The sequence below is a fragment of the Phoxinus phoxinus genome (genome assembly GCF_949152265.1).
Source record: "Phoxinus phoxinus genome assembly, chromosome: 16".
NCBI lineage: Eukaryota > Metazoa > Chordata > Actinopteri > Cypriniformes > Leuciscidae > Phoxinus > Phoxinus phoxinus.
In genome coordinates this window covers 10998585-11025653 of record NC_136891.1, presented here as the reverse complement: position 1 = coordinate 11025653, position 27069 = coordinate 10998585, and the positions used below count along the sequence as shown (strand labels likewise).

General features: G+C 36.8%; 3 protein-coding genes across 12 annotated transcripts; 1 reads left to right on the top strand and 2 right to left on the bottom strand.

Annotated features, from left to right (window-relative positions):
- Window positions 1-326: 326 nt before the first annotated feature.
- On the bottom strand, window positions 327-6435 carry LOC306983813 (serine/threonine-protein kinase PDIK1L). The gene is made up of 4 exons (XM_079584533.1): window positions 6192-6435; window positions 3715-4409; window positions 2203-2428; window positions 327-1349 (listed from the first exon to the last, which is right to left on the bottom strand). The coding sequence occupies exons 2-4, from the start codon at window positions 4327-4329 to the stop codon at window positions 1117-1119; spliced, it is 1074 nt and encodes a 357-aa protein (XP_079440659.1). The 5' UTR covers window positions 4330-4409; window positions 6192-6435; the 3' UTR covers window positions 327-1116.
- On the top strand, window positions 5623-19570 carry pnocb (prepronociceptin b). 3 transcript variants are annotated; one of them, XM_079584536.1, is made up of 4 exons: window positions 5623-5761; window positions 10101-10312; window positions 15952-16148; window positions 17630-19570. In XM_079584536.1, the coding sequence occupies exons 3-4, from the start codon at window positions 16026-16028 to the stop codon at window positions 18206-18208; spliced, it is 702 nt and encodes a 233-aa protein (XP_079440662.1). In that variant the 5' UTR covers window positions 5623-5761; window positions 10101-10312; window positions 15952-16025; the 3' UTR covers window positions 18209-19570. The 3 variants fall into 3 exon arrangements, with proteins under 3 accessions (XP_079440662.1, XP_079440661.1, XP_079440663.1); XM_079584535.1 differs by lacking the exon at window positions 5623-5761 and adding an exon at window positions 6459-6791; XM_079584537.1 differs by lacking the exon at window positions 5623-5761 and adding an exon at window positions 8933-9060.
- Window positions 19571-20366: 796 nt separating this feature from the next.
- On the bottom strand, window positions 20367-26889 carry znf395b (zinc finger protein 395b). Of its 8 annotated transcripts, none has more exons than XM_079584522.1 (10): window positions 26776-26889; window positions 25321-25434; window positions 25071-25222; window positions 24778-24884; window positions 24250-24449; window positions 24035-24135; window positions 22728-22968; window positions 22542-22631; window positions 22328-22446; window positions 20367-21377 (listed from the first exon to the last, which is right to left on the bottom strand). In XM_079584522.1, exons 2-10 carry the CDS (start codon window positions 25387-25389, stop codon window positions 21266-21268), a joined length of 1191 nt encoding a protein of 396 aa, XP_079440648.1. In that variant the 5' UTR covers window positions 25390-25434; window positions 26776-26889; the 3' UTR covers window positions 20367-21265. The 8 variants fall into 8 exon arrangements, with proteins under 8 accessions (XP_079440648.1, XP_079440646.1, XP_079440650.1 ...); XM_079584520.1 differs by having other exon boundaries at window positions 25071-25225; window positions 25321-25433; window positions 26774-26872; XM_079584524.1 differs by having other exon boundaries at window positions 26724-26794.
- Between the last annotated feature and the right edge of the window lie 180 nt (window positions 26890-27069).

The window sequence follows — 27069 nt, the reverse complement described above, 5'->3', positions numbered from 1 at the left end:
CCACAAATCATTTATATCCATCGCAAAGGGAGACTTTAATTTCCTGTAAAAGATGGAGCACTTCCCCAAACCAAAAAGCCATTTGATGCATCCTGCCGTGTGCAAACAAAACCAACTAGGCCTACAAGACCGGCCACTAAAGCGGCAGAAACCAAGACGGCCCTGGCGGTGGAAAACAGGCGATCTGAATGATTGATACGTGTGCCATCTTTCACAGATACACATTAAAGGGAAACCGAATTATTTTCCCTCCTATCTAGATGTTGTACATGCGCCACCAACTGAGAAACTTCAAAGGATTCAGTCATTTTTGACTTTCTATAATTACACTGTCGCTTCAAGGTGGCGATTTGTGGTGTGACCGTTCCGAATGTGCCGTTTCTCGAGTCTTGCTGCGTCTGACAACACGACTGAAACTGATTGTGACTGACTGTCCGTATAAGCATGAAGACTGTTATGTATTCTACAGATAAAGCAAGTTTGGATTTGAAAAAAGAAGTTCAGACAATACTGTATTGTTGCACTTGTTTTGTATTCTTCAGTAGTCTTTAAATAAATACATAAAATAAAACTTTAATCAATGAAAACAGCTCAAAAGAGAGCAAAAACAGTTATATTAATAGGGCTGCATGATATTGAAGAAAAACGCAATTAAACTGTTTTAAGTGTAAAATTAAAACTGAAAATGATATAATCAACACGTGTAAGTTCTGAGAAAAGAAAGCATCACTGAACGTGAACAGCAGTGTTTACTGTGGCATTGCATAAAACATATTTTCAGCAATGTAAACAGTTTAAAAAAAGCACCAACTTTTTGCCAAGTATTTAGTTATATTAACTTATTGAAGTGTCAAATCATTGTTATCTTTGTTCAGTTGCAAAGTTTCAATATATTGTGCAGCCCTATATACTATACATATAATTCATAAAGCATCATATAGTAACAGATACACAGCACTAAATGAAAATGAAAGTAACACATAAATCTATTTTTTTTTAAGTCTCAATTTCCAACTGGATGAACAGTGCTGTTCGCTAACTTTTATTGGCTTTATCTTCAAGTTATTCAGTGTACAAGTTGGCTGGTTGTTGGCATGCTGCTCTGAGATCAGTAGATCAGTGCAGCTCTATGGCTCGCCGGACCCTCTTCTCCAGCTGGTCTGCAGTGGGCCGGGTGTCAGGGTCAGAATCTAGCATGTCCAGCAGTAGCTCGCACATGGCGTGGTTAAGAGGTGGCGGCAGTGGTGGAGCACGTCTTGCCCTCATAGGGATGGTCAACTGCAGGTCTGGATTCTGACTCAGCGCTTCACCTAACGGGGTGAGCCAGCGGCCTCGCATTACATATGCACCTAGAGCGACAATAAACAGGAAACGTTGTTATGCTTAATCAGGAAATGTTATGCTTAATCAATTTTCAAGCATTTTGTGAAACAGGTCCTTTATTCATTACCGTGTGAGGAGTTTCCTTTGATCTCCCAAACGCTGCATTTGAATTTGCCCTGTTCAGTATAGCTACACTAAACACGGCAACAATAACAAACAGATGCATTTTCTCATGCGCAACTTGCCTAGTACAAATTCATTATTATTCACAAAACTTCAAGGCATACCCACACCACACAGAGAGGTTAATGAGTGGAAAGACGTTAATTGCCCTTATATAAATAAGCTACGACATTTGACCTTTTTGTATGCCTGCTAGCAGCACAGAAAGTGTCTGGGTCCGAGTAATTACTGAGGACTGCCTGAATAGCTTATGCACTTCATCCACAACCTGCGTCCTCAGACCACTTTACATTATCTCAGCTATTACGCATTAAGTTAATGGGCTACTATATCAAGCACTCAACAACAAAGCTTTCTCACCAATATAAAGCGGTCCGGATGAGGGAAGTAGTAAGAGGAGTAACCAAAATAGCCACCTGCCTGCCAATGCTAGTGAAAGGCTCTGAAAACTGGGAGAATTTATATTCCCGTTCCTATTTTTATTCCCATTTCCTGTGAAGTAGCTCTGACAATCACAAGACGGTGGGTTTTATTTTAATCAGCCATCATAATACCTCATTTACAAGTTCCCATTTCATTTTAATCATAAAAATACATGCATCATGGATCCAGATTGATTAAGTAAAGACGAAGACCCTAAAAACATTAAACGGGTAATGCTAAATGAGCCAAAGTATTTTCCCTCGCTCGACTCACCCAGTTGTTCTTGATTGGTGCCATCCTCTAGGAAAATGATTCTATCCAGCACAGCCCAGAAAAGAACACCCACGGAGAAGATGTCAGCCTGGGCTGTATAACTACGGCCTGCCCAAACTTCTGGAGCCATGTAGAAGTCTGAGCCGCAGGTAGAGGAAAGAGCCAGTCTATTCTGGACGCCATCTGTAGGATTGTCCACCATCTTACTGAGGCCAAAGTCTGCCACCTGTAATACATGAGGAGGGAGGTAACATGTTGTTAATAACTAGAACCAGCTTTCAGACCTGGGGTTAATGTATATATTTTTTATTAATATTAAATTGCACATTTATATTAATTTAATAACCATTAAAATGGTTGTTTAAAATATATTTAAACAATTGTATAATAAAAGTATTTAAATAGTATAATATTAAAAAAATAATTATTTTAAATAATTATATCTATTAAACCATTTATTTCTATTAAAATCATTTCTTCGTCTCTGAGTCTGCATAGGACCGTTCCACCGAATAAGGAAAAATGTAAAGTCAAGTCAAGTCAATTCACCTTATTTTATATAGTGCTATAGATTGTATCAAAGCAGCTTTACAGTGATAATAGGAAATAGGTATAGTCTAATATTATTGAAATTCTTCAGAAAATTAAACTACAGTCAATATCCGCTATACTTGCAATGGAAAATATTGTAAACTACAAAAGCAAACAGAGGTTCAAGTACTTTTTTTTAACAACTATAGACAACTCAAACTCTATAAAAGCCCAAGGCAACTTATTATCCACATTGTGCGATGTCTAATATTTGACTGGATCTAGGGCAAAATGGATCAGTCGCTTCAAAGCACACTACATTGATTGTCTCTACATGCAATGAAACGTAAAAAACTCATTATTTGAAACTTTAGAAGAATGGATTTTAAGACAATCCATTTCTAACTTTATCTGTAGGCTGATTGTTTTGCTAGACCTTTTCGCATCCCACTGTTTGGTATTGATTAACAGAAAAGGCTTAAAAATGGTCAGGTACAATTTGTGACTATACATAAAAGTCATTTGTGTGTGTGACGACAATATTCCAAATGATTTACATCATAAACTGTCATTTTCTTATCTTATGAAATGTTCTCCGGGCACTATTGTGAATAGTTTTTATATTGTATGTCTAGCATGCAAATACAACTCCAAAAGTACTTTTGTATTGCTTTGTTATGCATTACAGTCCAGCTATAAGTGGAACAATTTTCATGCCTACAGACTAATAAAAATTAAATAAAAAGGGAAGGCGGTAGAAAAAAAAAGACAATGTGTCTCCATTAACAGTATAGCCTATTTCAAAAGCAAGATGAAAGCATGGAAAAAAGGCAAATCGGACCCATGACAATCGCGCTTAGTTTGACTCCTCCAAATACTCCATGAGCATTGAGCACTTTAACCAAAATCATTGTTAGAAGTAGATGCTTATATAGGCTGATATAACAACGTGTATTATTTTAGACTGCATCCTTTTTGTACCTTCATGACCGGTCCTGCTTTAGTAAGACGGACAAGAACGTTATCTGGCTTTATATCACGGTGCACAACTCCACAGCCGTGCAGGAATGTGATGGCACTGCTGAGCTGCTCGAGCACTGCATTGTTGCACTCAGCATCCGGCGGCCTGGACAGAATGTACTGGTTTAAATCCCCTCCGTCGCAGTACTCCATCACCAACCAAAAGGCAAAGCAGCGCCTGGGAACCTCCTCTGTGGACATCAGTCTCCTCTTTGACCTGGAAGGATTCCTCACTTGGGTTTTTGAGTCTTCGTCCACCACTCTCCCTTTCAGAACACTCTCCACTAAATCCAAAGGCAGCCTCCCTGATCTTAGGGGCTGCAGTGTTCTAGGTCCGGTCTCTAGAAGGCAGTTGTATAGAGAGATGACATTGGGGTGGTTCTGTGCAGTGATTCTCATAGCCCAGAGCTCCTGCAAATACAGCTCTATACTCTCTGGGCTACAGCAGGGTAGACGTTTAATGGCCACTGTGTCACCCTTATCGCCCCAACAGCCAGTCTCTGTCACGTGCCCCTTGAAGACCACTCCATAGCTGCCTCGTCCCACTTCTTGTTGCAAAGTGTAGATATCATCCATCCCAGCAGCCTTTGTTGTTCACTGAATCAAATGCAAGATTCGTTGGTGTTCTCAGGTGTTGAGTGTTTTATTCCATTGTTCTAATATTACAAGGGGGGGAAAAAACAATAACTTGTTAACTACAAAACGTATGCAAATTATATTTATATATAATTAAATATATAAATAAAGTATAATATATATATATATATCATTTACATACTTTGAGATGGACTCTTATGGAAATATGATATTTTGTAATAATAATTTAAATCTGACAAATTTTCACATTGTTTGTCATAAATCTACATCTTAGGAAAATGTTACGAGGTTTCTAATCAAAATATGACTTTCTGTTACAAAACAGGGCATTGATTTCATATATACCAGGTCTTTCGTCATGTTTATCAGGCATTTTGGGAGACAGGGAATAGAGAAAGACATGCAATATGTGGGTAAAATAGCCATAAATGGGTATTGGCAAAATGTTCATAATAATAATATTCCTAAGAAATATTAGATATTATTATGAAAATGTTGGCAATTATTACTCCCGATATTATACTTCTTTTTTCATTACATGTTGCCCCAAAAACACATCCATATGCTAGTTAGATACAGTGTGTAGATAGTGACTGGGAATGCCCACGCATAAAGTAAAATGGAATTTCAATTCATTCCATTATACATTTAATCATAACATAGTTGAGAATCATCATTTTACAAAGTTTGGTTAAAAATCCTAAAACCTAAAAATTGATTGGTGAAAAAAAAAAAAAAAATCCCATTGTTTTTGCCTATACGTCATTTCATGTCTTATTATTTTTTACCCTGGGACCCATACCATGATGGTCTCTTCTGCAGAATATTACAAGATTGAAAACAAATTAAGAATTTAAACAAATTTACACAGCAAGAAGAAAAGAGTTGTCTAAGAAAGAGGACAAATATAAGAAAAAATCTTTATCAGTGCAAGTAATATAGTTGTGATGTTAGTTTATATGCTTGATATAGCTATAGAGAGAATTGAACATTTAAGCTCACATGTAGTCATTTTTATAGCTTTATCTTTTGATTCTAAAGCTTGTTTATATTATTACCTTTATATATTTATATTCATTTAAACTAGGCTAATAAGTGCTTAATAATAACTGCTAAACTAAAATTTTACATGTGTAATGGATTAAGGGTAAAATTGCATAAATAATATCTAAATCATACAAAATTATTACTATAGATAAGCATCACTAAAAGCCAGACAAATTTGTCTTTAAAAATATTTTACTATGTAACGTTAGTGACCTTTAATTTGGAGCAGAAACAGGGGGCGTGTCGCGTCAGACATGTGTCACTTTGCTCACAGCTGATTGGTCCAATTTCGGGTTGAGATCTCTTACCCAGAGCCTTACCATGTCTCTTACCTGGAACATAACCTCCAACCTAACCGTGGAGCGTAAGTTACTATGGCGATGAACACTGCAAAAAGCCTAACCACTTTAATGGTGCATAAAACCCAGGATTGGCGAAAACTAAACTGAAACATAACGTTACCTGGCTATCCACTTAAACCGGCTTCATGGTGTAACTTAGGCCACTAAGAGGACATATCATAACATATGAATTAAATATATTTTCAAAAATGTTTGTTTGTGTGTGTGTATGTGTGTGTGTGTGTACAAAGTCCTTTAACTAGACAACATATTTGTGTTTACAGTTCCTTTTAACACTGTTCCTATTAATCAAATTAACGTTAACTGTCTTTACTATAAACATGTATCTTGCTTTAAAATAACAGAGAAATGGACGCCATCAAATTATTGCACTAACGTTACTTTGACATTTCCACTCCTGTTGCTTTTTGTCAATAATGTGAATAAACTTACCGATCGCATTAAATGGAAAGTGTAGGTCTTCAAAGGTTGTTTTGTTTGTTTGTTTTTTATCCACATATAATTCATATAAAAACGTCTTGTCAGTGTCCGACTTGAAAGCACTCATGTACAACTCAAACGTAAACAGTACCTCATTTCCGTAATAAAACTTCCGTATTTTTTAGATCTTCGCGCGTCTGGTGGTGTTCTGCGTTTCTATTGGCCAATGCCCTTTCAGTTGACCGCGTTCACCAATAAGATACTAGAACGTCAACACCCATTTCAAAAGTGACCAGTGAAACAAGGCTCGCCTTGATACAAATCTTTTAAAGGCATTTATTATTGTTTGAAAATAAAGAAACGTAATTAATTGTTTTGTAACATTATTATTTATTAGTTTTGTCAGGTTTTGCGTAATTTGGTTTGATAATCATTACAACGCAAGCCCAGTAGACTAATCTGTTTAAAACCCAGTTAAAATATATAGTTTGGGAAATTATTTTCGAATTTTCTAAACTTGAAATGTAATATAATCATATTTTTGTTATCGCTTGTTAGCGAGCACAACAAAACCACGCATACATTCAGACAAGACGCAGCTACATAATGAAGGTAGGTTGAAATGCAGTCCGATCAAGAGTAGGCCTAGTCTACTACGTTAACTTAATAAATAATGTCGGGGCAAGTTGTCACTTGTGTTTTAAATGTTATACATTTATACAATTTGTTGGTCAAAACAGTTATTTAACATGTTAGTACATTTCATTTTACATCGTTGCTGTTAAGATTTAGCTGAACAAACTAGCATAGGTTACATTATGACAACTTACCCCATAATGCTTTTTTTTTTAGCAAGGGCAAATAGAGGCTTTCTTTCTTTCTTTCTTTCTTTCTGTCTTTCTTTCTTTCTTTCTTTCTTTCTTTCTTTCTTTCTTTCTTTCTTTCTTTCTTTACACCTCATGGTCTCCATATCCTATCAGAATCAAGGTTTATCCAACTTTAAAAGTGGGATTAAACAATAATTTTATAGCTATTTTGTGTTAAAAGTACAAAAAAATCCCCCATGAGTCTCCTTCCAACTTTTAAAATGTGATAAAAATCCCTGACACGAGGTGGCCCTTTAATGCTTGCCTAAAGTTACCAAAATGTCAGACACAGATAAGGAAACCTCTATGATAAAGAACATCCCCTGCCCGACTGTCTGAACAGGCTGTCACTCCCATTCTCACATTACAGAAAATACCCATCCAATTATTTTCTTCTAATTTTACTTCTCTGCTAGCAGCACCTACATTATGTCTAACCAATGACCAAAGAATTTCTCGTTCCTCATCCAGTCAGTGTCATGAGATATATTCCGGCTCCTTTCAGATTATTTTTGCGTTGATATTCTACAGCCTTGATAACATTCTATAGCCTCAATCTCTCTCACCCACTGGCTTTATATTTCCCATATTTTATAATTATTGAATCATGTCTTTGGGTCATTCTGTTTAAATCAATTAAGTGTCTAGAATTAATAGTCATCATTGAAAATGATTGCCAAGGGCTTCCCATAAAACATAGTAGTGTCTCACAGGGACGGACAAGCCTCAGTGCTCTTCATCGCCTCATATAACAATAAAACTTTGCCCTGGAATGATGAAGGGAATGAAACAACATTGAGGCCCCCCAATCATTCTGCGTCACAGAGGTGAATAAGCCTACTCGTATAATTGCCTATCTTGCGTAAACTGACTTCAATCTGACTCTGAGGTGGTATCTCACCACAATGCGTTCAGGTGCTGGTTCCGTGATTCAGCCACTGCCGTAATATGATATGGCACAGAATCTGATGAGTTCCTCTGTAGCGGCAAGGCGCATTTCTGTTTGTCTGTGTATAATATCTCATTCCAGACTTACTGCATGGAACAGTATGCAAATGCATGGGACAGGGACTCAGGTGATGGGTTATTTTGGTTGTCTGTTATTTAGGAACGAGTTATCAAAGACTGAGTACTGGACGCATCAAATTAATAATTGTGATGCTTATTGGTTCATTTCATCAGTGGCACAAATGCATGACACATGCTTTTTATAATATGTGCATTTAGAGATTAATTACAAATCAGGATTTGTGTTTATTTTTGCATCTAATCCATGTTATTTAACAGCCTCTGAAATGACATGATTAGGAAGATCAAAGCAAGCTATTGTTACTTAAAGTGTGCTCTTATCCAGACCTATATTAGCTACTGGTCTTACCCAAATTAGTTTATTTTTCAACAGGCTTTTTCTAATGCTGAGCCACTTACAATTATAATGTGCTCATTCAAGTAATTATCAGCTAGAACACAATGTTACAGTATTTCAATTTTCCCCAATGCTTTTTTGGGATTTCGTGTGTTTTTTTTATGGCTTTGCATGCTTATATATGCTCATTATGTAAGATCACAACATCCTTGCTGGAAAGACCAGATCCAAGCTGGTTTTCGCTGGTCTTCCTGGTTTTGAATGTGAATTGATATTAGCAAACTCCAATTTGAATTTCAATGTATAAGTTAGTACTGTCACATTCTTGTTTCAGTTTTGTTTTTCGTGGATTTTTAGTTTGTATCACATTATTTCTTGTGTTTCCTTCTGTTGTCATGGTTGCGAAGTATGTTTTTGTTTGTCGTCGTCATGGTTACTTATTGTTTCATGGATTTCACACACCTGATCCTTGTTTTGTTCATTGAGTTTGCTTGATATTGCCTCAGTTGAGTCTGTTTTTTGCCTGGTGTTGTTTGTGTTTGTTCACACTGTTACTAGTGTGCATTGTTTAGTATATTAAAGTTAATAGTGCTGCAAATTAGATCCTCTGTGCCTCACCTCATCTTCTTCCTGACCACCTACGTGACAAGTACACCATACATTTTTTTTTTGTTGAGTAAACTAAACTTAATTTAGTGTGTTTATCCAATTAATGTTTCCAATGTATTTGAATTGATGAAATAATAATAAATAAATAAATAAAAGTGACCTCAACTTTAGGAGTAAGTAAAACAAAAACAAAAAACAGGGCAAAATAAAATTAAAATTATATATATATATATATATATATATCATCAGTATTTCAGTTGAGATTGTTCACAGTGTAGGAATTAGATAAGAAAAGGAAGATTTGTCAAGAAAGACTTTGAATATTGACTTTATATATGGTGTACAGATAGAAATGTGAAATTACATCATATTTCATAAATTAGCTTTTGTGGACCAAAGTGTAAAAAAAAATCTGTGTTGAATTTCTCTGAATTGCAGTTCAGTACATTTCTCTTTCTCTCATTCCTTTTTAAATTTCAAGTCAACTTCCTGTGGGTTGTGGCCAATTCAGATCAATTGTATTTCAAATTGCAACTTGCAAGGAACCAATGAAGTATGTTTTAAGGCTGATATATTAAAAACAAATACATTGTATTTAAATGCTGTATAAAATCAAGTTATTTTTATTGTTATTATTCATTACTCTTTTAAACATTGCTTTCCGTTTTGTCATCTTATTCTTGCGTGCACAATCCCGTCTTTCCTTTTGGAGTGGATGTGGATGTGAAGTGTCAGCGTCCACCGAGACTTCCCTTTGCCTCTGGGAGATTTTGTTTTTCTCCTATGCACCGCTCAACTGTAAATTGCGTCTCAGGCTTAATTTGCAATTCTCACTCCCAAGTTACCGCTTATCTTGTTAAAGGAACGTTATCTAAGTTTCTTATCATCGTTAATTGATGGGAACTATGTTTGGACATATAGAGTCAATAGATAAATCCAATGATTTTTTGGTCCATGACAAGAATGGATATACAATTTGAATGATGCGTATTTTTAGCCCAGGTCCTATCTTTTGGGATGGAGAAAGAGGTGACGTTGGTCTATACGTCAGCCTTGACTAAGGGTTGTATGTCTGTCCAGGTTGTGCGTAATACCCTGCCATGGAGTAGCCCCATCCACCGACACTGGGGGGGGCTGAACCAGTGGAAGGGGTGTGTCGTTATAAGAGGGGAGAGAAAGGGAGCAGGCAAGCAGTTGAACAAACCAAGAAGCTGAAGATTGGACATAACCACCACACCTCAAGACTGAAAGTGAGAGAGAGAGACTGAGAACAACCTTATCGCAGACGGCAGGTAAAACAAGGTGTCATGGTGATGCCTGTATTTTTGTATTGATTCTAAATCCACAGTGAAAGAATGCAGATTATTCCTGTTTATTGGGTCATTTAGTAGTTTTTTGCCTAATGTGACATGTATTTTGTGATTACTCGCTTTTTTTTTCTTTCTTTTTTTGATTGCTTGTCTATTAATGATAATATTTGTTGAAGCAATAATGACTGCAATTGCATTCACAGTCAATGTTTTTCTTATGGGGGTGTGAATGAGCTAATATTAAGTGCTGCTCTTTAAACAGTATTTTCCATTACTCATGGCTTTTCTTTATTAATCATCTTCACGGTTACCAATTAACCGACATTAACCTATGTGGCTGGAATTTCTTGCTGTTGCTTGTAAACTTTTTGTTAAGTTTTTCACTTGCAGACATCTGCCTTTCTTTTTATCATGCTCTTTTAAATATTTTTGGGGTTAATAAGCCACTTTTCCAAAGGATGGATTTATTGTAAAAATAGAACGGATACCGGATTGTGTTTGTTTTTGGAGGTGTAGCGTTAGGCTCTCTAACAAAATATTTGCATATAACACTAGACAACAGTGCTAAACAAATGCATTCCATACAAAGCTTTGATCACAGACACTTGAGTGTCTGCGCTGGGTTTGCCAGTGAAGAGGGAAAGAGCAGCAATTCTGATACAGCTGTTTTTACAGCTGTAAATGAGCCAAACCTAAAACGATGTGTCCACTTAGACTCCCTTTAACCAACTAGAGGATTTTCAGCTTATTTTTCATTTCCAATTTTTTATAAAATTTCAGCCTGCGCAGAATAGCAACAAGTGCGCTATTTATTTAATAATTTCTGCTTCTAAGACAACATTTAATTTATAGTAAATAACATTATCAATAATAAAAAAGACTGGAATAAAAAATTGATAAATGTAAAAATGTTTGTGTGGGGTCATATATATAATGCATGATGCAAAGTATTCCACAAATATGAACTGTATAATATTATAATATCTGCGATTAATTATAATATAAGATTATAATTATCTGTGGTGATTTTATTTGTTAACTAAATTTAGTTCATTTTTAATTCTGGTTATTTTTTTTACATATATTTTGTGTTTTATAAACAATATATCATATATAACAATACAAAAGATAATGATAGTTGAATCATTATTTGAAATTATGTAAATTAAGCTAGATACATCTGAATTTTAGATAATTTTTAAATGTTATTTTTACCCAAATTAAAGAATATAACAATGTATGTATTTCTTATAATTATAAACATCATTTTATTTAACTTTTTGTAACTTTATTTGTCCTTTATTATTATATTCATTATTTGCAAATTCTCTGTAAGAAGCACTCTCTCTATAAGAAGCAATTAAATGTCTCTTTTAAGGCCTGCAAAATATTTTCATGCATTCATGAATGCAATTAAAAAGTGGACATATATTTTAAACCAATATCTGCGTGTGCCAATTTCCAATACCAATATCTTTCAAACCATGCATCTAAAGACTAAGGCAAATTCAAGACGAACACCGCATCTAAATAAATCTTCCACATTACACAGATTATATGCATCCCTTAATAAATGCATGCACCAATCCCCTGAATTGAAACATGAAAGCTGCTTGTCTAATTTCATGTAATTATTTTCAAACTTTGGACTGCATTAGGGAGACTAGTTTTCCTCAGATTAATTACCTGAGCCATGTTAAATTGATTTTTACCCCAAAATCCATTAGAGCAGAAGCATTGCATGCATAATTACGTACATCTATCAATTAAAGTTGTACTCTCTTATATTGGCAAGATAAAATCTATTTAATCAATTAATGCCCTCGCTGGATTTCCAGAAGCCGTCAACTTTTAAGCTTGAGCAACATATTTAATATTAATTGCAATGAAAAATTGTGAGCAGCACAGAATCGAGGGATCACTCAGAAAAATCCAGTAAAAGGTTGAAGCTGCCATAACCACATCGTTTGTAATTATGCATAATTGTGAGACTTAATTGAATGCATTTTATCCCATTCTGAGCTGCTCCTTAACTTGGACTCTAAGACCGAAGAATTGTATTCACCTCCACAGCTCATTGTGAGCATTATTATTATAACTGCTTCTGATGCCTACATCATTTTGATTGTACATTGAAATCGCAAACCCTGTGAAGGAATTGTGACTTCCCATGAGTCAAACCGTCTGATGTATGCATTTACTTGCACCTTTGCTTTTGATTTGAAAGGTGGTGACGGTGGCATTGATTGCATTTTCCCCTCGCAATTGAAATATCATGCAAATAGTTCTTCAAAAATAAATAAATAAAGAAACTTTTCACTCCCTCCCCCTTCTCTTTATGCTCATTGTCATGGCCACGGGGAGGATAATGCAATGATTGCTGCTGTTCTGCCAGTGAAGAGGCAGTGTGTGTGGAGGGGAACCATGATCATCTGCAACGGGACTGCAGACTCTGAGCCCTCTGGCTATCCTTGTGCTCTCAATTAAAGTAACCATGCGAATCCCCCCATTCCTCAACGGAAATGGTAATGACAAAGAGGAGAACCTAGATTATTTTGATACGATGCTACTGCGAAGGACAAAAAAAAAATTAGCTAGATGTAGCAAACAGGTGAGCTATCATTTACTGAGTAATAAATCCGAGATGAAGTGCATTCAGCGGATGATATTAACGTGGACGAGAAATGAGAAAGGGGTCATGTTCTTCCATCTGCTGTGGAACAAACAAACAAAAGTAATTGTTAGCCTATTTGCTGATTCTTGAAATGTCACGACACAGTTGACCTACAAAAATAGAAACGGGAAAAACACAAAGCTGAAGAAAAGCAGCAGACTTGATTTTCAGAATCTGGCGGTGACTCGGTTCAAGCAGTTGTGTTTCAGGCAAGGCGCGGGGACAGAATGAGAATGGGGTTCGGTGTTTACCGTGGAGGTGATACGATCAGGTGGCTGTATAAGAGAGCGAGCAGACTGATCCAATCAGATTAGTCGCATTCCCTTAGATTAGTCAAAGACTGTGGACAGAGCACCTTCCATACGTGGAAATGTATCACCGCGTGCAGCTTTCATAGACACAGTGGACCCAAAAAGAGCATTTCTGTCATCATTTACTCGCATATCGTTCTAAAACTTTTTTGTCAGTGCAATGAAAATCAATGGGGTCCAAAACAACACTACTTTCCCTTATAAGTCTAACAGGTTTGAAATTACATGTATCATAATATTTTGTATAGACTTCTATCTCTTCTGGGGTCAAGGTATATGTCAAACAGGACACTTCTATTTCTCAGCAATAGAAACTAGTGGAAACCTATTCCAAAAATCCAAAAATTCATACTAGGCCTTCTACAAATCTATTAACATATTGACTGACATATTGCTTGCACATTTCTTAATATTAAGCCTAAAATGCATTTTAACATCACTATTGGTAAGGATACATGATCTCTGTATAATATCAGTCTTTAATGGCAAGATATTTAAAGTGTACCTAAAGTATATTTGCAATAGTTCCATTTTAGCACAATCATACATACTTAAGTATATCTTTCGTTGGATCGAATTTCCGTATAGCTACAGTGTCTTTAGTACAAAATTAGTTGTTCTAATTTAGCTCATTTTAAGTAAATACATTTTGTATACCAAAAGGTATAGAATAAGTATAAATATGTACATCTATTTGTACTTGTCAACTACATTTTGGTATATTTATTTTTCACTGAGAAAACAGGCGCCGAATTTGCAGATGACAAGTTGCTAAGGTTGATGCCTTTGCACTTTCCCTCCAGCTGTTTTCATATTTCCATTATCTCCGCCGTACACTTTTAAGAAGAGATTATAGCTGGGGATGATCATAAAAAGTTCCATCAAATCACTCTCTAAATTGAACTGTATTAATGATGCAAGGGATTTGTTCTAAAACTTTCTGTGTAGTGTTTTTTGATAGTCCTTCCCTCAGACCGCATTAGATAGCCATGTCCACATGAGGGGCTGTAATTACACATACTCACTGAGCAGAGACATCTCAAGATGCTTTTATTGTCAACTTTTCATCACTGCTCCGCCGAAAGATTTTTGTTGGCTTTCATCAAAGAAAGCTTTTAGAGGTGCGCGCATGTGTGCGTTTCTCTCCTAATGCGGTCGTGACTAATGTGTGCTGGCGCAGTGTGTGAGTCAGAGTTTGATGGGAACTGCATTCCCGCTCTTTCTCTCCCGCACTCATTTCCTTCTCATTATGCCACACACGCTAATTCAGACATTAATTAGGGCCTATGATGAGTTTCCTTAATGAACTTCAGTATGTGTGGGGGAAAAAAACAGATGGTGACTTGCGAATTTTGACATGTTTCAGTGGTGGTAGTGATCCACATCATTACGTTATACTTTCATGTGTGAATTTTTGCAAATAGGTTTGATTAAGTTTCAGACTTTGGTCTTCATTGTGTTTGTCTTGACTTGATCTTATCTCCAGAGGGACATGAGTTTGACTTCTCGGTAAAAAATGGACCCATTTCTGGGTTTATCTTCAAAGTGCCAGATTATCGGTTCTAATATCTGGGATTAGCAGGAATTCGTTTAGCTGATTGACAAGGGTGGACAAAGGTGTTTCCAGAGCTGATTAGCTACAGTTCAAGTTGGCTTTGGATGTGCACGGGAACGTCCTTGCAAAATGTACTAGACCTTTCAAACTTTACATTACCTGGAAATTGATTGGAAGCCTAACACTTCATAATTGCTTTCATTAAGAATATTACCTCATTAGATCAAAAATATTTAGCAAATTATCATTCATATAGTTCGAAAATTTGTGATAATGAAAAAAAGTTTAGAGCCGAAAAAGAAAGAAGTATACTCATATATAAATATGAGTATACATTATTACTGTGTAATATTATTACTGAACATTATTACCAAGGCTGCATTTATTTGATCAAAAATACAGTAAAACAGTCATTTTGAGAAATATTTCCTATATTTCAATACATTTTTAAATGTAATTTATTCCTGTGAGGACAAACCTGAATTTTCAGCACCCATTACTCAAGTCTTGAGTGTCATGATCCTTCGGAAATCATTCTATTTCTAATAGCAAGAAAAATGTCTTCTTATTATCAATGCTGAATTGTGCAGTTGATCTTTTTCAGGATTCAAGTTTTTTCCCCCTCAAACTTTTCAACGGTAGTGTAGTTAGAAATGTAAAAAAAAAAAAAAAATCATTATAAAAAATATAGAGTAATATATATCATGTAACAATCAACTCCAAGGAGCCCCTTGAGTACCTTCCACAGACCCCAGGTAAAAACAAAACAAAACAAAAACCTAGACCTGGACACATAAAATATGAAGATGAAGCCAAGGGGCAAATATGACTAAATTACAATCCCTGAGCCAAATTGCTTTGCATATTCAGGTTTTCTTGGAACCACTTCAAATTTGCTGTTACTTTATGAACCTACGCTGTCTTAGTCACTACAAAGTGCTTAGATATCTGTAGAAGACTTTAAAGTCTTCCACAGACTTTACAATTAACAGCAAAAAAGTTGTAAACTGCAATTGTTTAATGCAGAAAACGATTACCAGTCAAACATCTCACCCCCCTACTCTTCTCTTTCCTTCATCAGAGCTCCCAGTGGCTACTCTTACTCCAAGTTCCTGCTTCATTTGTTTAATCCGGTGTGTGTTCCGTGAAGAAGTCATGAAGACCCCTTTATGGACCCTGCTGCTCTTATGCCTGTGCTCCTCGGGTCACAGCGACTGTCAAGGGGACTGTTTAACCTGCGGACTCATCCTACCTGAACATCAAGCTTTTAATACATTGGTAAGTGCCCCGTCTACTAATAGAAAAGTACAAACTCCCTATTAATGTTCGTGGTTTTGAAATGAAATGCTCAGCAAGCACATATGTGTGGTGGTGGTGGTTGTAATAAATCAAATATGTCTATAAGATACCTTAAAGCAGGAGTGGATGAGAAAACTGTAATACAAATCAGCTTTGTTAAAAGTTGGTCTTTGTCACAATAGTGGCTGTAATGAAGTTGCTAATGACTGTGCAGACCAAACAGCTGTGACTGGGGTGATTGGGGTAATGCCTGCCCATAATTGGCTGCTGTGGTGCCGTCAGCTGCTGATGTTGTGGTAGTGATTGACACTTGGTGAAGGGCGCTCTTTCTGTGACCAGATGGGTCCCTTTGGGCATGGTTTTCCTCTGTGACACCACAATGGTGTCAGACTTTAACATTTCATCAACAGATGAAGACAGTATATTCACACTCGCATTCAGTGCATGCTAAATCTGTTTTTCTTATCCCCATATACATATTGTCTTTTATGTTCTATCTGATTGTTTTTCAGATGCCATCGACATTTAATTCGCAATGGCCAATTACTTTCCATGCATGCAACTTCTAGTTTCACTCCACTGCTACAGTATAAGCCGCTACACCATTTATGATCTATTTTCCCCTATAAATGGGAGATAATAAAAAACAGGCTCACGCTACATGATCGTCTTTAGAGAGGACATCACATGAACATTTTGAGGAAACCTGCATTTGTCAAGCTGAGCACTGCTGTGCTGATCACATATACATACATAATAAAGATTTTTATCCCATTCTAGTCACTCAATTATCATATCATTTCTTGCACCAATGCCACATATCATTTCACATCTCATTGCACTGGTAAGACCGTTTGCATGCAGCATTGTGCCACTAGGAATGTTGTATATTTCGATTTTTTTTAGTAGAAAGGGCAAATTCAAATAACATCATAAATCTTCAAAGGATAAAACATATTTCCATTTTCAATAGGAAATGTTTTATATTCTTCAATCCGTTATTTTAACGGAACAAAATATAAACATACACACAAAAAAAATCTAGCTTTTTTTATAATATTAAGCAGCACAACTGTTCAACATTGATAATAATAATAATAAAGGTCTCTTGTGCACCAAATCAGCATATTGTGATTTCTGAAGGATTAAGACTGGAGTAATGATGCTGAAAACTCAGCTGTGCCATCACAGAAATTATGTAATAAATAATACATTTTAATAATACATATTAATATTCAAATAAAAAAAACTGTTGTTTTAAATTGCAATAGGCTATTATTTCATAATGTTCCTGTTTTTACTGTAGAGGGAAATCATTTCAACATTTAAATTGTATTCAGTCCAGTCCATTTTGAGTAGGCCTATTTGTTCATTTTATATATCTGTTTTAAAGAAAAAAAATCTGTTTTATGAAACTATTTTTCACGTCATGTAAAACAATAAATAAACCTATTTTGCAGGTATGTATCCTGGAATGTGAGGCACAGGCTTCTCCTGCATTGACCTGGGATTTGTGTTACCAAGCAGCGGGTCTGAACCAGCTTCCACTACCGTTACAGCAGGAGGAAACATCAAAGCGCTCTGATGATGAAGTGGAGCCTCTGGCCACAGTGAGCATAGAGAATGACAATGGTGTCGAGTATACGGAGGCTTTGGAGCGGTTTCGACACGCCGCGCAAGCACTCCGCAGCCAAAAGCCTTCAGAGGAGGAGAAACTGGGAATTTCATATGACCCAGACCTTGACCCGGGGACAGAGGAGGACCAGGATGGTGTAGGAGACGAGAAGAACGGCGAGGCAGCCGTGGGCGTATCCAAGCGTTTCGGAGGTTTTATAAAAGGTCGTCACGGTTTCCGGAAATTGGCGAGCTCCGGAAGGCCTTTGCAGAAACGCTACGGTGGCTTCATAGGGATAAGGAAATCTGCCCGCAAGTGGAACAACCAGAAGCGCGTGAGTCAGCTACTGAGGCAGTACCTGAGCTTGACGGGCCGCTCGGGGCGTAACCTCTCCACCAGAATCCGAAGACAGAATGAAGTTTAGATGGCCTTTATAGCACAGGCCCTGGTCTTTTCACTTACCTCAACTCAACTGCTCATCAGCCATCAGTAACTGTGAACATCTGTCATGCACCACAGGCCAGAACTAGATAAATCTGTGTTTAATCAAACAAGAGGAAGATTTTGTTTAGCGTTGGTTTTTATCATTGACATTTCCATGGTGCCGTTCCAGACATCAAATACATCTCAATCAAGTCGTTAGGACATATGTTGCTGATGAGAACTGATTGTTTATTTCAGAATCAAAACTCCTAGAATTAACCTTGAAGCATTGTGAAAAAAATTAAAATAAAAGGCAAAGCAGTAAAACTTGAATTGAGCACGTGAATCAGTTACAAACGAGAGCAGTGGGTTCTAGTGGAGTATCGTGTGTTCTGTTTTGGGGATTTCTGAGAGAAAAGCACTTTATATTTTTACATTGCACACTGTATTGTGCTAAGATTGATTGTTTGCACACATCTGTGTTGTATGGAACAATCTCAGGAGCAATTTGAGGAAGCAAGATCAGAAGCAATCTGGGATCAATCAGACTGATTTTCAAAATCAAAAACAACTAGTGATCATTTTTAGCCCCAATATATATTCTTTAGGGTTTGATGGTTTTGTGAGCCAATGCTGCCCCCTAGAGCTTACACTCGGAATCATTGTCCATATTTTGTGGAATAAAAAAAAATTAGATATCACTGAAAATAGCTGCATTCACGCCATGTCATAATTAGATAAAGCTCTGAATGCTTTAAATAAAGCTCTGAATGCTTTCGAATCGCTCTTGCGGTACTTTGATGTCATACACCGATCGGTATGCACAGCGCTGCTTCAAGTTGAACACACCTGAACACACTTAAAACTTTAGTTCACCCAAAAAAGTATTATTTTTACTCACCCTCATGTCATTCCAAACCCGCAAGACATTCAGTCATCTTCGGAAGTTATCGGAACACGAAGATCTTTTTAATGAAATCTGAGAGCTTTCTGTTCCTCATTGACAGCTAACACAACTACCACTTTAAAGCCCCAGAAGTAAGGGGAGTCACATGGATTACTTAAATTATGTCTTTAATTACCTTTCTGTGGCTTGAAAGTGGTAGTTGCGTAGGCTGTCAATGGAGGGACAGATTTCATTAAAAAGATCATGATTTGTGTTCTGAAGATGAACAAAAGTCTTACAGGTTTGGAACAACAGCGTAATAAATGGCAGAATTTATTTTTTTCAGTTAACTAACCCTTTAAATCTGCAATACATCAGCCATGTGGTACAAGTTGTAGCTCTCAGAAATGTGTGAGTTTACATGTTGTAATTTACAAGTCCAACAAGCAAGTCAAGGCTTTTTGGTTACACTTTATTTTTAGGTGCCCTTATTACAGTGTAATTATACATTTAAGTACTGAGTAATATTAATTAACTACATGTACTTACTTTAGGGTTATGATGATTAGGTTTGATTTGGGGTTAGTTGCAAATAATTATGCATTACTCTATAAACTACATGTAACGTGTGTAACAAGTACACTAAAATAAAGTGTTACACAGCTTTTTACAGTTCAGAATCGTTACGTATTTACGGCATGGCATGAACGCATCTAATATGACAGATAGGCTCTGTAAACAAAGCAGAATCTGACCGTGGCCCGTACATGTTAGCCAATCTGAAAATGTGGAGCAGCTCTCTGTCCTAACAATAGCAGGGTGGGGAGTGTTCAGAAAACTTGTTTGAGAACAATTCATAGTCATTATTTGTGCAATTCGGTTTGGCTCCACAGAAATATCACATTTAATTGTTTGCTTCCAACTGATGAGAATAAATGTAGCATGTGTTCCAGCTTTCTGCATTTATTTGTGCATGAACATATACAAATGAGATCATCTTAGTACTTGACAGATTCTCCCTCACATTAATACTCATCGGATGTCACAGAATAGGTTTGGAAAACTGACACCCCCGACATGTAAAAAAATAATAACTAGCAGGTAGTCTTTCAGCATACTTCACAGTATTCTGCAAATAATTGTATGGGTTTTGTCTGTGTAGACATTTTGGCTTTGTGAATAATTTTCATTTCAAACACATTCTGCAAGCATTTTTGGAAGTTTTTTTCTTTTAATCCTTTCCACTTGTACATGAAATGCACACAAAAGGCCAATAAAATAATTTTACAATTGTTCTTGAAATTTGTCATGCACAAATGACAAGCTTTTGACATTTGCATATTTTATCGTGTGTCTTCTTAATTGTACATAATATCTTTTTTCAATGTGATGTTATGCTTTCGAATCTTTTTAGATGTTTCCAAGGGGATGATCCGGCATTGTTAGCACGGACCTTAACACTTTTTGGAAGGATGTCAAAAAAACGTACAAAAGGAAACGAGCCCGAGCTATTGTCCGGGCAGTATTCAGTCAAGCTCCCTTTAACTCTTTGCAATAGCACTTTGGTATTCAATCAAAAGGTTATAGCTGCACTTTTATCTCCAGACAACATACTGTGACCACCATTGTGGCCAACATCATTCACTCAACACCACTCTAGCTTTATATCTGGCAGTTTAGATTGATTAGGAAGAGCTGTGGCAAACGATAGTCAAACCTTGCGAAACTCAAAAGTTGTGACTTAATTCTGAGTAAATACAGAGGAAAAAAAAGACAATACATGACATTACACTGTTACACCTTTCAGGCTAACAAAACGGCAATAGAAAAAACATCATGACAATGCTGAGAGCAATACATTGTCCACAGTATACAAAAATCAACAATCACTTAAATATTTCAGGTATGGATGAGGTGCAGGACTGGGGTAGAAAAACACCTTGTTCAAATACAGAGTTCACCTTTAAGAGCTTGGGATCCTACTACTCCACAGTCTCGACAGCTAGTACCAGCGTTCACTTTGTGGGAAATCATAGCCAAAACACTTTTAACGCTAATAGGAAAACGAAAAAAAGGTAGAAAAGTGAAAAGAGGGATCCTCTACAGTGCAGGAAATAGTTGGAGAAAAGAAAGAAAATGGAGATTCTTCCTCGTCTCCTAAAGTCTTTCAGATTAGTCTGGGAACCGCTGACAGGCTTTCTTCCAGCGGCAGGCGGTGCACCATTGGTCCCTGCGCTCCACGCCGTACACTTTACGGCACTTTTTGGCCTCACCGCGGCCCTTCCTAAGGGTAAGATATTATTTAAAAAATTATAGTAAACACTTATTTCTACTTGATTTAAAAAAAAAACTTTTTTTGTTGTGTAATGTTAAATTAAATGAAAATGTTAAGTCATTAAACATTTTAGAATGTATCTAAAATGCTGCAAAGGCATATATATACATATATATATATATATATATATATATATATATATATATATATATAATTTTATTTTATTTTTATTTAAAAAATAAAATTATCTTAAAATATTAAAATATCTTTAAAATATAATTTATTTCTGTGATGCAAAGCTGAATTTTCAAACTTTTTTCAGGATTCACTAATGAATAAAAAGTAAAAAAAAAAATATAATAAAAAAGTATTTATTCAAAATAGAAATCTTCTAACAATACATCTTTACTATCACTTTTTATCAATTTAACACATCCTTGCAGAATAAAATTATTAACTTCTTTCAAAAAAAAGAAGAAAGAAATTACTGACCCCAAACTTTTGGACGGTAGTGTATTTCTATTTTAAATAAATGCTGTTCTTTTTTTACTTTTTATTCATCAAAGAATCCTAAAACATTGATAATACATCAGCATATTAGAATGATTTCTGAAGGATCATGTGACACCGAAGACTGGAGTAACGATGCTGAAAATTCAGCTTTGCATCACATAAATAAATTATATATATTTTTTAAGGAATATTAAAATAGAAAACCATTTTTTTAAATTGTAATAATATTTCACAATTTAAAAATGTTTTCTGTATTTTTGAGCAAATAAATGCAGGCTTGATGAGCATAAGATACTTCTTTCAGAAACATTAAAACTAGTGATGTTTCCAAACTTTTGATCGGTACTGTATATATGTTTTGTTCATATTTGTGCTACTTGAGTTTTAGTTTTGATTAGAGACCTTTTTCTTGACCACAGAGGGCAGCATTTAACTAAGCGGTTCACCTGAATGAACAGTGTCCTCTGGAGGGAGATGCACTCATGGTCTGTGATCTGGTGGGGGCGCTGTTCCGCTGTAGCCACTGCTCTCCAACACTCACTGACCGGCTGCGAGATGTTGGAATCTACAGAGCAACATAGTAATAAAAGGCCAGATGGCATAAACTGTATTAAAATGCATCACTTATGATGTTAAGTGCTTTTGGAGAGGCAGACCAACCTGAGGTTTCTGCTGGACATCACCAGGCAGGGTCCAGGTACAAAAGGTGGGGGAGCCTGGAGAGACTGTCACCTGAATGGGCGCGCAGGCCTGCAGTAAAACAACACAGTGATGGAATTACAAACATAATTCTATAAAAAAATTCCAAACAGCATCAAACGATCAGTTTTAGCCAGTCATCTGTACCTGATAGAGATGTTCAGTGTGGATCTGCCACACGCTGCTTGGAGCTGATTGGCTGAGTGGGGTTGACTGGACTAAAGTATGTTGGTGTCCTGGGGTGGATTGGCTTTGAGTGGAGCTGCAGGACGTCCAGGTCCCGCTTGAGAAGGAAGGAGCAGGAGATGGAGGTGCAGTTTCCTCATCTTCAGAGGAGACCTCTGTGTAATAGAAGTCTTCCTCCCTATGCGACTGCTCTGAACCGCCACTGTTTGAGAGAAAATCAAATAATGGGAAGAATAAGAAACCTTATTTGTTGCATATTTGCAGACCTAGTTAATAATGTAAACTTTTATAGTATTCATGGATTATCAAACCAATAAAACACATTGCTTGACATTATTAACCCTGACATATGGAATAATAGTCAGAAAAATCAGTCACACTTTAGACTCCATGTCAGTGTTTTTTTTTTTTTTTTAAGTTGCCAGCCACTGCCATTTTTTTTTTATAATTTTCACTAAAGTTTCATGGCCCCCAGAATATTTTTTTGTATGAGTATCTGAACATGAAATATGTCAAAAGAAAGAGCAGACCCTCTGCTTTTAAACAACAACAAAACCACTATTTGTATTCTATCATGCATTCCTTTTTTATTAACACTTGAATATGTGACCCTGGATCACAAAACCAGTCACAATTCGCACAGGCAATAGCCATTGTGGCAATAGCCAACAATACATTGTATGGGTCAAAATTATCGATTTTTCTTTTATGCCAAAAATCATTAGGATATTAAGTAAAGATCATGTTCTATGAAGATATTCTGTAAATTTTCTTACCGTAAGTATATAAAACATTTATTTTTGTGAGTGAATGCAGCACAATCACGAACATAAATGGACAATTTTTAAGGCGATTTTCTCAATGTTACGATTTTTTTGCACCCTCAGATTCCAGATTTTCAAATACCGGTAGTTGTATCTTGGCCAAATATAGTCCTATCTAACAAACATTACATCAATGAGGAGCTTATTTATTAAACTTTTATGTGATGTATAAATCTCAATGTCCCATGTGACTGGTTTTGTGATCCAGGGTCACATATGGGTAAGTTTCATAAAAAAGCGGAGAAAATCGAACCTTTAAACAAAAAGTTTGTATATATGTTTTATTTGTTGAGTACCATATTTGATACACCAGGCTTTCATGGCTCATATTGAATGATAGTTGCATATAAGATATAATACAGCAGGCTTTTTAGGGTTCAAGATGCATCATAATGTGTGCCATCGCAATTGTTCCAAGAGTTCGGTATGCGCGGACGTACTCACCCCAGGTGAAGAATGCGAATGTGCCGTTTCATTCCGACCCTTGATGTCAGCACTTTCCCGCAGCCAGGCCACAGACACCTGTATGCTCCCCTGCTCAAGCTCTGAGAGTGAGACAGAAAAACAAAGAGTGACTCACTTGTATTTTTACAACATCAGCTTAAAACGCTGTCCATTCCCCCTCAGGTTCAGCAAACTGACAGTCTTCTCATTCTCACCTTGCACCTCCTGGCCTCCGGCTCCTCACATGCGGCTTGGTCCAGCTCCATGTGCAGTCCTTCGTCTGTCAGTTGGCCCGAGCTCCTGTCCATCTCAGTGACCGATGGAGAAGGGGCTGGGCTTACACTGCCATGGTCCCAGCTCCAGTAACCGCTGCTGCCGCTGTCAGACAGCTCACCTCCGCAACACTCCATGTCCCCTATGGTAAAAAGATAGGAAAAGTGTTAATAATAACACAGGAATAACCATAGAATTGCTACATACATTTTTGGGTTGTGTGTTATGCTGTACAATAAAAATACAATACAATAATTGTTCATTCATATAAGCGTATATTAAAAAGGTGAAAATAATCAAACATATTTCAAAGAGCGAAAATAAAAAAAACGTTTTTACTACGAAATTCTATTTAAAATCTGATGCGATTTTGTTTCAAATAAACAGTCTGCATCGGTTTGTCAAGCAAGCACACACTGAAAAGTGTTCCTTGTTCGGTAAGATATGGTTTCCAAAAGAAGCCAGTTCACCTGGTAGGAGGTCCCTCTGCGGGGGGCTTTGGACCACTGGACTGCAGGACAGACTGGTGAGCACCATCGCAGCCATGATCTCATCCATCTCCACCGACTCAGGACTTCTGATATGGCAGAGAGTAAGAAAACTGTTCACACTACATTACACTGCATTATAGATCTATGAAGAACATGATGCACACAATAACATTACTACACCTTACACATAGATCAATTCTTCTCTAAGAGAGTTAGGATTAGAGTGATAAGATTTTGTGTGCAAGACAACAAACAAAGATCTGTAGGTTAACCTGTAAGGTGAGTCCACACCGGAAGAGTGAGAGAATGATAGGTTTGTTTGCTGTGCGTGTGCGCTGACATCAGCAGACAACTCGATCCCGGGTCCTGAATTCATCTTCTTCTGCATGCTCACCCCTTCCTGTCCACGACACTGCATGTAGCTCTGCTGGATTGGAAACAATGATATATATACAGACTATCCACACTTTCCTCCTTCTATTTGTATGTTGCAGGGGCTATATCAATTATTGTGATACACACCAATCCGTCCTGCGCTTCTCTGCCCATCGGTATTGTGTCCAGTCCTGCTCTGGATCTCACCGCTGCCATGCTCTCAGCTTAATAGTAGGCTTTGGCTCTCAGTAAAAAAAAAACCTAGAAAGCAAGGAAAAGCATGTTATAACAATACCGTTCATTTAATATTGCATGTTTTAATCTGAGGGTCAAGCTGGCTAATAATAACACCCATTCTCTGAGACAACGCCACGAGGCCATGAAAACGTGCAAAAATAATAAATAAATAAAAAAATACATATATCAATCTCTTAAAAAAACTAAACAAAAAAACTAATGCTCTACCGAAATTCAAGGGAGACCTAAATAATCCGATATGGGATTTGCATGAAAAAGGCAACATTTGAATGTAAAAATACCTTTATCGAATACACGCGGTAGATTTTCGCTTATGGACAAGCAACGCAGTGGGATATTGCTCGGTGCCTTTACTTTTTTTTTTAGGGCAACACACCCCCTGACTGCGAGCCTCTCAGATACTGTAACTCCGGATTTAGGGAGTGAAATCATGGAGAGATCCAAATCCCGCATCGGATTAGGATTCATTCCAGTGACTCGAATGTTTTGAATCCATTCGCTCACAAGATTCTTGCAGAGTTCCTTTCTGTAATTTAAACCATTATGTCAACTGAGTCAACTAAACTATCGTTTTTTTTATCTATTTATTTGTCAGGTTTTCTTTCTTGCATCTATTTGAATTGCGGTTGTTTTTTTAACGTATTTTTTTTACCAGTTCATGTCCGCCTTTACACTTATTAGTTGATTCTTGTCTCGATGACAGATGACATAAAATAAGATGCTTGCTGACAGCGTTTCATTTACAAAGCCGACAACATGCTTGCCTAAAATGTAACGATATTCCTTTGCTGTCATTTCCTCTAGGAAATACAGATTTAGTTTGAATATTTCGAACAGTTAAAATAAACCGTGCCATTTGTATAATCCAGAACCATACTTTAGCTGGGACGCTCGTAGTGGGCGTTTACGTCCAGCAAATAACAACCTTCCCAACTGGGGGCGGAAGCTGTGCTCTGATTGGCTGACTCGGTTCCCCGAAGGACACACCTTCGCCCAACAACGTGTGCGTACACGAGTTTCTGCTCAACCCCCGTTAATGTACACAATCTAATAGGCAAAACAACAGACAGTTGCAATACAATAAATCACATTTGTCCAAATTACTCTCGAAAATGCAGACTTAAAATATTTTAAAAGATATGCATTAGATAGCCACGCTCAAACAGCTCATTTTAAACACCGTACTCTCTCGAAACGACCGCAGTAGGATTCAAATCAGAACAGTTCACATAAACACTGGCTACATTATTATAGTTGGAAAAGTCTGTAAACATGCAGAAACATAAAATAACCTGAGTATCTGCCATACCGTCAATGAAAAACCGGCGTGTTTAATGATGTTACCTAGAATGTTTTCGTAGGGAGAGATGCCGCCGCTGCTTGCTGCTGACGTCACGCGCGCTCCTCCGTCAGTGAGTGAGTGAGTGAGGGAGGGAGCGTGCACTAATGCTCAGCTATGAGTGCAACATCTCACAACATTGTTTATATAGCTTAACACGGTGCTATACAAATGTGTTATTCTATATAGACAGTCACTATTCCTTGTATTTTACTAGTGTAGGCTATTTTTAATAACATAGCCCAATAATAGCCTATAATAAAGTGCTCCACACTTTTTTTCTTTTCTTTATTTTATAT

Excerpts from the sequence above, each read along its gene's own strand:
- pnocb (XM_079584536.1), top strand. The coding sequence starts at position 16,026 with ATGAAGACCCCTTTATGGACCCTGCTGCTCTTATGCCTGTGCTCCTCG. Across the intron at positions 16,149-17,629 it reads ATCAAGCTTTTAATACATTG|GTATGTATCCTGGAATGTGA; the intron begins GTAAGTGCCCCG and ends CCTATTTTGCAG.
- LOC306983813 (XM_079584533.1), bottom strand. The coding sequence starts at position 4,329 with ATGGATGATATCTACACTTTGCAACAAGAAGTGGGACGAGGCAGCTAT. Across the intron at positions 2,429-3,714 it reads AAGCAGGACCGGTCATGAAG|GTGGCAGACTTTGGCCTCAG; the intron begins GTACAAAAAGGA and ends CATGTATTACAG. Across the intron at positions 1,350-2,202 it reads CACCAATCAAGAACAACTGG|GTGCATATGTAATGCGAGGC; the intron begins GTGAGTCGAGCG and ends TTGTCGCTCTAG.
- znf395b (XM_079584520.1), bottom strand. The coding sequence starts at position 25,389 with ATGGCAGCGGTGAGATCCAGAGCAGGACTGGACACAATACCGATGGGC. Across the intron at positions 24,450-24,777 it reads GCAGAGGGACCTCCTACCAG|GGGACATGGAGTGTTGCGGA; the intron begins GTGAACTGGCTT and ends TTTTTACCATAG. Across the intron at positions 22,632-22,727 it reads ACACTGAACATCTCTATCAG|GCCTGCGCGCCCATTCAGGT; the intron begins GTACAGATGACT and ends GTTTTACTGCAG.